This window comes from Penaeus japonicus, unplaced genomic scaffold (assembly GCF_977035675.1).
Source record: "Penaeus japonicus unplaced genomic scaffold, GWHDUDI00000001_assembly GWHDUDI00000015, whole genome shotgun sequence".
NCBI lineage: Eukaryota > Metazoa > Arthropoda > Malacostraca > Decapoda > Penaeidae > Penaeus > Penaeus japonicus.
In genome coordinates, this window is record NW_028234417.1 from 30,637,954 (window position 1) to 30,650,453 (window position 12,500).

Below are 12,500 nucleotides of genomic sequence, written 5' to 3' on the forward strand. Positions count from 1 at the left end.
CAAAGTTACCCTTAGAGAATGCCAGGTTTGAAACATTTTTTAATATATAGTGTTGTAATACAATATCAAGAATGCTTCTATCCTCAGGGTATGATGCAGAACTAAGAACATACATTACTAGTTTTTTGCTGTGTGCATAACAGACATCACATATCAAACACCTATGGGCATAGCTGCCTTTTGTTTGTGCTATCAAGGAGTTTTAACAATTCTGACCCTTAGAAGAGAGTTACTAAAAAGCTAACAAAGGCACAGTCTCTTGGATGACAGACTAACTTTTGTGAACCATGCCATGCTAGAGCAAATCTTGTACTAAATAACATGCTTTATGAATTAGAGTAGCCTATCTAACATTGTATTTTCTGTGTGTTTGTAGGTTAAGATCTAACTACTTCCTTTGGTGAGGGCTGCTCCGTCTCAAGGGGTCAGTATGAGTGATTAATCAAGTGTGTGTAGGCACCCTGGGGGGGACGTCAGGCTGCGGCAGACATGTAGAAGTGTGTACACAAATAAAAGGGCTTTTTCATTATGATCCAAGTTTCTAAGCCTTGTATGCTGTAGCTTTTCCTTTCCCGTAAGACGAGTTCTCATCCTGCAGATACTCCCTTTCTTGTTTCGTGGTCATTGATCATCTTCAGACGTGAATCAGTACTGAAATTCTTCTGCACATATAAGCTACTACATGTCTTAACTTTGGGTCGACACACACATTTCTTACCCAGCACTGACTCCCTCCCATCCATAGATCCTAGGTCAAGTGTAGGGTTGATAACGGTGTCGTCGTTGTTGTCTCATTTCAGCCAGCCTTCTGCGGTCCTAAGAGTCGAGACTGCTCGCTCGCTCGATCCTCCTTTTGCCCCACTGGCACCTATTGGTTTTTTGCGCTAAAAGCATGTAGATGTTTTCTTGACAGATTCAGTGGTAGACAGACAGTATAAGCATGTCTTGAAACAGTTAAGATTGCACTTTTCCTCATTATGTTTAAGGTTATTGGTCATTTGTATTATTATTATTATTATTATTATTATTATTACTTCCCTGGTTTTAGTATTTATATTGGACATTATGTTTTTGTTTTTGTTTTGTTTTTTTGGATAATTATTGTCCTGTATGTATTGATTTCTTTTAAAATGTTCCCCTTTGTCAGTCTCCTTGCTGAAATGCTTTAGTTTTCCCTCTAGTTAGCATGGTTGAATGAGTCTCTATATTAGCGGAACTCTCTTTGCTTCCTGGCATCGAATTAATCTCTACAAAGATTTTATACAAAAGCTCTTGATGTGTTCCTTTGACCTATCTGAAAAGGAACCAGATATTTATTTTTAAGGAAAGAGAGTCTGTTTATTCATATTTGGAGTTGGTTGAAGAGGTTCATATGATGTCCTTGCATGCCCTGGCTTAGCTTCTGTGTTTGTGAAGAGCAGCATTAGTATTAGACCTTTCCATTGGAAGGAAATAGTAGGAGCCTGGAGTCACTGGTTACTATTGCACAAAGTCATATGCTGAAATATTTGCTAACATGATTTTTTTTTCATCATTATTTTAATTGTGATTTGGTTATTCCCTTTAAAAAACTTTTCACTAATTTTCTCCAGGTCCTATTTGAAGAGTACTAATAAAGAACATAATACATTTAACTGTTTACTGTGTATCGTGTACTGGTTATTATTCAGAATAAATGTACCATGTCACATTAGTTGATAGTTATAGAAAGTAGGTTATTACTGTCTATAAAACTGTGCCTTATGTCCTCTAATTTCATGTCACCTAACAAGGTACAGAATGTGACACGACAAGAGCAAAAAGTAAATGTGTCAGAGTAGTGTGTCAAAACCATACTGTTTTGTGTGTCAAGTAATCTCATGTATCAATACGTCTTTCTCCAATCCATTTCTCTCCTCGCCCCCCTCCCTTTTTTTTTTCCCTTTTTTTTTCTTTGAATTAATTCTTACAGACTAGTCTAAGGGGAAGACTAGAAATCCTGATGAGTGCATGAGGTCAACACAAAGGAATCTTCGACAGTTCCTTTTTTTATCCTTTTTTTCTTTCTTTTTCCATCTTTTTTTTTTTTTTTTTTTATCTCTTTAACATTGAAAAGACCTTTTTGGATTCCACCCTCCTTTTTTTTTTTTCTTTTTTTTTTAATCTAATGGTCACTGGCAGTTTTATTTTCACCAAATGCTTCAATGAGTAAAGGATTTATGTTAAGGATGGTTTTTTCATATGGTCTTGCCAATTGTCTCTCATCTCTCACCCTGCACAGCTCTCTTACTTTAGGGCCAATGGTTCAGGATGGAACTTATTCCGAGGTTCTGGTGAAGCCATTCTTTTCATGTTCAAATGGTAAAAAAAAAGTAAAAATGAAAGAAAGAAAAAAAGAAAATTTTCTTTTAGAGATTATATAGAATTAAAGATTCAATTTAGTGTTGTTTCATTATGAACATGAAAATTTCACCTGCCTTGGTGGAATGTTCCATTCTGACCATTCGCCAAAAGTCACACAAGCTTTTGTCTGGACGCACAGAATCCTCTACACTTTTGGCTCACTATGCATGAGATGAAGAAAGAATTTTGTCTTTTGTTGAAAAGACTGTAAAGTACACTAAATGTTTGTCAGTTATTTTTACATTTAGGTACCAAGTAAAAGTAATTTTAATCAGTTATCATCAGTTTTAATGTAAGATTTACTCTAAGACAGTTAAGGTAAAATTGATGATTATGAATGGTTTTATCCAAAGAAGCAGATCTTTGAATATCCATCATTTAAATAATGTAACTCAAGATCTCTAAGATATCCAGTCCATAAACTAAGTGTGAGTATGTAGAACATTTGCATCTTGATGAGAGTTTGTTTACATCATTCTCATCTGTGAGCCAAACGTGTGGATAGACCAGTCCATGTTTGTTGACGTTGTTTGTTGTTGTGCCAGAGGAGGACTGGGAGAAGGAACTCCGGGATGAACTAGGGGCGGAGCTGGGCGAGTACGAAGTGGTTGGCGGTGGAGGAAAGGACAACGAAAAATGGGAAGAGGAGATTCAGAACATGATTGACGACGAGGACTCCAGTGACCTGCGATAATCTCCAACCAAGATCCCCTAATAATTTGTTTTTTATATTCTGTGACCTAGACTTTGTAAGGATGTGTTGATACTTGGAAGAGAAGACTAAGTCAGTCAGCAGGAACGTTTGTGATCCATTTAGTACACTGCAGGATGCCATGATTTTTTACCATGAGAACAGGAGACTTAGCTTTAGTTACCATCAGTCATACAGTTAATCTTTCATGTGAAAACACTATTGCAGGTCAGTATACACACACATACACATAATATAATATTGATATATACACATATATATATAGCTCCACCATTTACAAATGTATAGAGTATTTAATATTTAAGAAAGAAAAAAAAAGATGTTTATGAAAATACTTACTTCAGTGCTGTTATCTTGAGCTGTATCATGTCTCATAAGAAGAGGATTTGCCTTGTGATTATAAGAGGGACAGCAACCTTTCCAGAATGTAATTTGCTCTTGCCAGTGTATAAGGGAATTTTAGTTGTCTGTTTTTAACTTTTCATCTCCCCTGATCCTTCACTGAACCATAAGACAGAGATACAGCGTTTTCTACCGCCATCTGCGCCTACACCTCTCCCCCTTGTGACACAGTCTGGTATTACCACAAAACAACCATTTGAGATCACTTGTTACCCTGGAAAAAGGTATATTTTCTCAACAAATAGTGTCAGCAGCACTGTCAAAGAGCAGGACCTTCTCCGTATGACTTATTTACCCCAAGATGTAGAACGAGTAAATGGGACTGTAACTGCAGCTAAGGATCCCGATACCTCCTCTGTCTCACTGGTTTAATGCAGAGCCAGACGGCCAGCACACACAGCACCCGTGAGCACGATTGTCCAGGTGGTGTGGCTCTGTCAACACTGGACCTAAAAGCCAGAGAGATGGAGGGCAAGGTAACGGAAGAAGTTGCATGCCATTCATAAGAGTTGACGATTAGACAAGAAATAAAGTGGCAAGGGAACAGGCAGTCGGTAGACTGTCAAATAGACTGAATTCTAATTGGGCTTTTAGACAAAGCTGCCTGCAGTGTTGAGATGACTTACTTGCTTTGAGTTTTATATATATATATATATATATATATATATATATATATATATATATATATATATACATATATACATATATATATATATATACATATATACATATATGCTATATGAGGAAAGTGAGTTGAGGGACTGCAGTATTGACCATCAATTAAAGTGGTTATCTTGTCATGACTTAGATTTTCTTTGAGATGTATAATACTAGTAGAAAGACCATCCAAACATGGATAGAGAATCCAGTTAAAGCAATGAAGGGAAATGCAAGATTTGTATGCTTACATTTCCACATCATAACGTCCACTCATCGCTCTCCACAGGGTGTTGTGGCCAGAGAATTTCTATGTAGACAGCATACAATAGAGAAATTTTCATTTTCTGCTTAGTAAATTTGTCTTTCATTGCAATAATATGAACAGGTGTCTGCTTCCATCATCCATAAAATGTTTCCAATCACTTTACTAATATTCACATTTGTAATTATGTGTCATATAGGGTAAATAATCAGTTTTCAACTTGATGCCAGTAGATGTGTGACATTTTACACAAATACTGAATATGAATCCATTTAAAGCATTCATTATTAATGAGATACCTTGACAGTGTCTAGAGCCACGATATTCGAAGCATGAAACATGAGACAGCAACGTCCAAAGTGACTTTATCCATTGAGAATAGAGGATATTACAAGATACCGTAGGATCCAGATGTGCAAGAGCGAGATGGTATTGTGCAAAAATACTGATATTGATTAAGAGCAAAACCATAACAACAAAAACAACCACAAAGGTAAAAATTGCAAGCATAAAAATAATAGAGAGAGTCACAGATAACACCACTTCCAATGTGCGTAAACTTGCCAGATCTTTTTAAGTTTGAGTTTTGCTTTCCTTTTGTTGTGCTGACTGGAGTTGCTTACGTCCCACACGATCCCTCCTCCAAGTACAGATGCCATTCATTGCTATTTTACTCTCTTGGAGATTAGCTCTCACACCATGGCTCTGGAACATGGCAGCCGAGAAAGTGGACCGCATTTGATTGGTCTTTTTGCCTAGGGTGACGACGAGTGTAACCATGACGACCATAAATGTAAACACACGCTCCAGTCCCTGTGTTATTAGGTCAGCCTACAGAGCCAGTTATCTTGCACATTGTTTGTTGTGGAGGTTATGTAGCCAGTTTGTTCCATAGTTTGATTTTATGGAGGAGAAAAAATACTTAATATAAAGACATATAAAAAAAAAGAATAAAAATTAAAAAGAAAGCAGTAATAATAATTATTATTATAACTTTATGGTGTATTTCAGTAGAGATCTTGTGTTGTAGTTTTTAAGGTATTTGGTTCTTGAAAGTTTAACACATTCTTAATAAAGTAGTTGGATTTTATAACGAATTATAAAAATGTATATCTCTGCTTTCAATCTCTTTTTTTATCTCTTTTTCTAACAATTTTATTGATTGGCTTTTCTGAAATATGTTACAGGTATCTGCATGACATGCTTCCAGTCCTTTTACTTTTTTTCTTACCCTTATTTATATTCTGTAATAGATTTTGATAATTTAAGGGATTTGTGCATTTTCTATACATATATATAGATATATATATATACTTATTTGTAATGTGTTAGGAGTTTTATGATTTATATTGTGGATTTCTTTCTCTGTTCATCTCTTATCTTGGTACATCCCAGCAGCTCTCCTTCAGGGTGAATGATAGACAGATGTATGTGAGCGAATGAGTCAGCAAGTTCCATCCTTTGACTGGTGGAACATGAGAGTAACAACAAAAATAAGAAGAACAAACAACAACATTAGATGGGCATAAATGCTCTCTATGTAGTAACACTGGACCAATGGTCGTTCTCGAGGGTCTCAGGTCGGGTAGTCAGCACACGTCAAAGTACCTCGTCTGTTATATAGTACATAAATAAATATAGGCTTTTGCTTGACATGAAATGAGATATATGCTTCCTTGGGATAATGTGGGCAAGGACAACTTTGAATAATCTTTGTAAACAATACCTGGACACTGGGACCTTCTTCAGCTTCCTCACATCATTGCTGGTTGCGTAATATAATGGTTAAATTTAAGTACGGTGGACCGTCAGCTGCTCCTCTCCTGCCAGGATGTAGGGGAAGCACTAACGGCTACGTGATGTATTGTCACTGTTCGATGTAACACTGCTGTGTATGTGGCATGTTGAACTGTAGACAGTGAACCAAGTTACTGTAGTTCTCATATCAGTATATCTATATAACATTCCATGTGAGTGCTTTTCAAGTTCAATATACCAGATATTAATATACTGTATGGTACTCTTGGAAAGAAGCTTTACATCAATATTATGCTTTCAGGCAATGGATAAAAAAAAAACTTTCAAAGTGCATATTCTTGTATTTGAAGATCAACAACAATATTTATATAAACCTCTTCTATATACAGTATAACAGTTTTCCAGCATAAAATGGTATGTAATGAAGCATCCAATGTTGTTTAGCAAGTCACCAAGATGTGAAGAAGCTGAGAGTGACCTGCACCTCAACTGGTAGACCACACTTGCCTGTACTCTTGTGACAGACAGGTTGACAGGATGCACCTGCTTGTGCTCTGTGCTGGACTGACAGACTGCATTTGCTTGTGCCTTGTGCCAGGCCAGAAGGTGCCCAATCAAGTAGCTAGAAGGATGTCGTGCGATGGTTTGTTTGTATGTATGTTTGTTCATTGTTTGGCAGTTGTCTTCTGCCATGTGATGTAGAAATGTTGTCCCTTACTATGTTATACTATGGTACCTGTGCCCAGTAAAATGGATTAAGTATGTGCTTTCTGATTATCCTCTATGAAATACTATATTTTAGTTAAAGATGGCTAGAAGTGATAAAAGATACAAAAAATAGACAATAGATACAAGATATTGTGATCACAGAAGAGTCACATGAATAAATAAAAAAGTATTTTATATACTACAAAAAATATTAATTTCCTATAAACTACAACAAATCACAATTTCTAGTCTGTCACATTGCATTTCTTTACTCAGAGATACCAACAATGAACAGAGCCTTTACAATAGAATATGGAATATAACAGAATCCTTGAAAACATGCCATTTATTCATTATATAAAGCTCCCAGTGAGTGCACCAATACCAACCAATGTACTGAAATGACTACAAAAAAATAAGATTAAAAAGGAATATAGCAAAACTATCTTAACCTCAGAGTAAGGTTTATGAAAAAAAAAATATATTTATCAGTCCATTGCAGAAATACAAGAATATTTTTAATCTTCCTGTTATTGGCACAGTATTGTTAGATTAATGACCTAATATTTGATATCTCAATCTATGTTAGTCTTCCCTGCTCTCTACTAGAAAACACAAACAAGCCAAATATCTTCAGAGTGGGCCATGGCAATTTTAATGCAGTTGCAAATATATTGACACAGAACTTCAACATGTGTAATAAAGCAAAGTTTCCAGTACTTCCCCTTCTTCCTCTATTCTGTTCCTTCCACCTCCCTCTCTCCCAACTCCTTCACTCTTGTCTCGGTACAATAGAGTCAATGAACAATACCGGAAACTGTTATTGTGATATCCGGTAACAGTACATTTTAGTGGTATTTAAAAATCAAAATACTTGAAAGTCCTTTTCATCACAAATCCTATATTGTTGAGACATGTAAATACAAATTAAATATGAAAAATGGTGCCAAGAGACTTGTCTGAAAGGTGCCATTATCTTACATAGAGTAACCAATGTTTCCAGCAAAGAAATTGTACAGTTTGGTTACCCACAGTGTTTCCTATATAGATCTGACTGACTAAACTTTAACTGGTCATTTTTTTAGCCAAGGACTGGAAAAAAAATTATTTAAGAAGTTGTTACAATTTTTTGTTTTTATTATCCCTACTTTTCATACATTACTTGTTTTACAGTTCCCTTACAGATTGTTTTTATGCAGATTTTCATATATTATTGTTTTCTTACAGATTAATGTTTAGTCGGTTACATGTGAAAAAATATAAATTCCAAAGTACTATACTTTCATTATTTTTGTATCGCTTTTTCGTGTACAAAAAAATAGATTTATTTCATTACCACTTTTAAATATATAAATTAATAGAATGCTAGATATGTATTTTTTCCCTTCTTCCACACAAATACACGAATCAGTAACAAATATAATGATAATCTATAAATGAAAAGAGTTAGACAATTGTTATAAACGTGTGTGCTTTAACAGAGCTTCACATTTTCTCTGAATGATTTTTACTCATTTATTTATGGCATTAGATTATTATTTATTTATTTAACAAATCTTCATTATTTACTTCACTTTTAGTGGTGTATCTTTAATGAAATGATTTCACCATTGTCAAGAATATACAGAGAAAATAAAAATAACGGTTTAACCCTGCGGTCTACGATTCAATGTTCTACACAATGAAAACAAAAAAACAAACAAACAAACAAAAACACAACAGTTCTCATTACCCGCTGGTCCGTGGGAGAAGGAAAAACGTGTTAAATGAAAATAATGTCTGCTGTACGAAAAGGTTGAAGTCGTAAAGCAAATCTATGATTTAGAAAACGTGAGAAATCTCTTTATAAAGTTTCACTAACTTTGCGGTTTTTCCCATACAACACAACTTAATTTTGATATACACGTACAGGACAATACAATACAACAACACGTAATCGCATTGTTTAGTTCAGTAGTGGATCACCAGCCGAAATAGCTGATTGGACAATGCAGGGTCGTGAACTTAGAATAGGAGGGAACTGCACATTATATCAAGGAGATTGATTCCATTCTGACCATAAAGCAGGAATAATAAGCCTTTTAGTCTTATCCCTTTGGAGACTGTGCCATCATCACAATTCACCATTTTCACCTACGGATATTTTCATCACTATGGCTATCCCTTCAATTGTTATGGTCATTTTGCAAGCGATGTGATTAAGAGGGTCACGTGGCAATGCTTTCTGGATAGTATAACCCACCCCCACCTCACCCCCTTGGCCCGCCTCCACCCTACCCCTCCACCCCACCCCTATACGTCCCTAAACGCACACTAACTTCCAGCTGCACAAAAAAGGTGGACCCAATATCGGCCGTTACCGTTTTTAGGTGATTACTAATTTCCGAATTAATTTTTGGGGAAAAGTAAATCGTTTTAGTTTAATGACCTTATTACTACGGTCATCTTTAGCATGTGTGATTTCGCGTGTTGTTTGTGTGTGTGTGTGTGTGTGTGTGTGTGTACATTTTTTTCAGATTAAAAACATTGCGATGGATATCATAATAAATCGACAAAAAACACAGTAATTGCTGTATCATGACACCGATTTTTGTACTCGTAATGAAAAAAAAAATGATAAGCAGGACGCGAGAATTTATGAACCTTCCAACTCACCCTTTCCATGAAAACAGTACTATTGCAAACTAAAATACAAAAAGAGGAATAGAACCATCAATTGTATATAGTTATAATGTCAAAATTGAATCGATTCCAATATTGTGTGATCCTGTTTGATCTAAATCCAAAGGTTAATTCAATTTCTTTCAATCAACGATTAAACAAATGCGAATCGGAATTTCAATTTACAACTTTCCAGTTATGCTATTAAATCTCAAACGAGTAAATATTTTTGGCAATATAATTTCCTTTTCGTTTCTGCATCACGTTCCTCCCTATAAAATATTACAAGAATCACCGATATATTTGTTTGAATGTTTCCAATTTTGTCAGACTCTTAATTGCCAACAATAAATAATACATTTTACTTTTTAAAAAATGTGTGTATACATCATATATATATATATATATATATATATATATATATATATATATATATATATATATATATATATATATAGAGAGAGAGAGAGAGAGAGAGAGAGAGAGAGAGAGAGAGAGAGAGAGAGAGACAGACAGACAGACAGACAGAGAGATACGATAATAACGATGACATATATATCTGAATAAAAATACAACCCAATCTTGAATATCGAATCAACAAAACATTTCGACGCAGATTTAACGCAGGAATATTTTCCGAATCCACATGTCACCCAAACTGACACATGAAAATGAATATTCGAGAACTTTCTGGACGTCGGCCGCTGAGACTCCCATGTGGTATGTTTCCCTCTCGCTGTTGGTGTCACAGTTACCGGGATATAAATCAATACATAATTTCGTTGTTGTTGTTTTTTTTCTTTGTCTTTTTCTTTCATTCGCGTTAAGATTAACATTTTTTATGTTAATTTCCCTTTGGATCTTTTTCTTTCTATAGCTTTTGCGTCTCTTTTTTATTGTTTATCTTGCTAGCGCTGTTAGTTTCTCTCTCTTTGATCTCTCTCTCTTTCTCTCTCTCTATCTATCTATATATCTATATCTATCGCCCCCTATTTCTCCCTCTCTCTCTATCTGTCTATCTATTTACCTATCTATCTATGTATTTACCTATCTATCTATCTATTTACCTATCTATCTACCTATTTACCTATCTATTTATCTATTTCTCTCTCTCTCTCTCTTTCTCTCTCTCTCTCTCTCTCTCTCTCTCTCTCTCTCTCTCTCTCTCTCTCTCTCTCCCTCTCTCTCTCTCTCTCTCTCTCTCTCTCTCTCTCTTCTCTCTCTCTCTCTCTCTCTCTCTCTCTCTATATATATATATATATATATATATATATATATATATATATATATATATATATATATATAATTCTATGTCTATCTAACTATGTTTCTCCTTACTTTCTCTCCCTCACTTTCCCTCTTTCACCCCCCCTCTCTCTCTCTCTCTCTCTCTCTCTCTCTCTCTCTCTCTCTCTCTCTCTCTCTCTCTCTCTCTCTCTCTCTCTCTCTCTCTCTCTCTCTCTCTCTCTCTCTCTCTCTCTCTCTCTCTCTCTCTCCCTCCCTCCCTCCCTCCCTCCCTCCTTCCCTCCCTCCCTCCCTCTCGTCCAATTTCAAATAAGATTTAACCAAAACTGCGCAACACATAACGGAGAAAATAGCAGAATACATTTTATACTGGGTTAGTGCGCGAGTTTCTGTAATAAAAAAAAAGAAACATATTACACGTTACGGAGCCCAGAATGACTTCTGAAATAAGGCAGTAAGAAGCTGGAAACTCTACCTAGCGTTTCAGTAACTCCGACTGCTTCATTTTGGTATAAATAGAGTCGATCTTTTTTGTGTTCTTTTTTATTATCCTTTTTCAAGAGCACAACACAATAGTCTTTTCATAGGTAAGCTGGAAGATTGTAGTTTTATTTTTGCTTTCTTTCGTATTTTCGTTGTTTTTATCCTCTCTTTTGCATTCAGCGAGGGATCCAAGCTTTCTATGTTTCTGTGGGAAAAATAAGGGATTACTTAAGGCTTCAAAGTCTACGCTATGGTACAAGTATAAACACAGCATTAATATGGGCGCCAAGTTTATTCCTCGGCTTTAATAGCACCTTCGCGATATTTCCAGCAGTGGATTGATGTCAATGTTCCTCTCACTGAACCCTTGGCACGACTTGCACCACTTGGACCACTTAAATGAAGGCGACACGGAAAGAAGTTAGTCGTAAATATGAACGCTGCAAAACGAAGTTGGGAAAATGTGAAGGAGGGAAAAAAATGTTATGAAAACCCTCGTAGGTGAGTTTGGATTTGAGTTGCGTTTAACTCTTTAGCAATTTTCGGAATTAAGATTTTTTGTGATGTAACTTTGAAAAGACCTTGGCAATGACCTTAAAAACGTCAGACGAAAATAATTTCTGACCTTTGTGTTGCATGTATTGACAATAAAAGGAGGTACGATAATAATAAAAAAAAGACGGTCAAACCCAGCTGTAGCAATGGAGCATACTTTCGTTTAATGGAAACTGCAAGACATTACGCCATCATTTGTCCTAACACCCCCCCCCCCTCTCCCTCCCTTCCCTCCTCTTTCCCCTCGTTCTGCTCTCATCTCCCCTCTCGTCCGTGGTTCTCAAAGCTCGACAATCAAGAGTTGACGGCGAGGGAAGAGAGAGAGAGAGGAGGGGGGGGGTGGAGGGGTCTCTTCGAACGAGGCACTTGTGTAACCTGGATCACATGCGATGCTCTTGAAACTCTTCGACTCCTTCGCTTCCATTATTCATTATAATTCCCTCTCTATTTTCCCTCTTTCTTCCAAACCTTGGATCGTTGCCTCCCTCCCCCTCTCCCCATCTCCCCCTCTCCCCCTTCCCCGGACGACCCCTGCATGAAGGGAGGCATGGAAATCTCGCACGCCGGCCGCCTCAGTGTCCTGGAGAACGCGGTGGCGGTCGGACGTTACATCTCCTCCTCGCGGCAACACCTCCACGCGCCCGCCTCCCCTCGCCCGCCTCTCACGTCCAA

General features: G+C 36.5%; 2 protein-coding genes across 18 annotated transcripts in view; both read left to right on the plus strand.

Moving 5' to 3' along the window:
- Sap47 (Synapse-associated protein 47kD) overlaps window positions 1-6,938 on the plus strand; it is a 174,567-nt gene extending 167,629 nt beyond the window's left edge. For 14 of the 17 annotated variants that reach the window (XM_086544766.1, XM_043011205.2, XM_086544759.1 and 11 more), the window contains one exon: window positions 2,928-6,938. In XM_086544766.1, coding sequence (XP_086400892.1) covers window positions 2,928-3,076 — 149 coding nt within the window. In that variant the 3' untranslated portion in view covers window positions 3,077-6,938. Of the gene's footprint in view, window positions 1-376; window positions 425-800; window positions 918-2,927 lie in introns of those variants that run through there. The other 3 variants (XM_043011189.2, XM_086544768.1, XM_043011173.2) reach the window with 3 other exon arrangements.
- A 5,481-nt stretch (window positions 6,939-12,419) lies between these two features.
- Window positions 12,420-12,500, plus strand: part of LOC147470410 (uncharacterized) — an 84,635-nt gene continuing 84,554 nt past the window's right edge. Inside the window, exon 1 of the mRNA XM_086544770.1 lies at window positions 12,420-12,500. This exon is cut by the window's right edge and continues 515 nt beyond it. The gene's annotated coding sequence lies outside the window, so the exon portion shown is untranslated.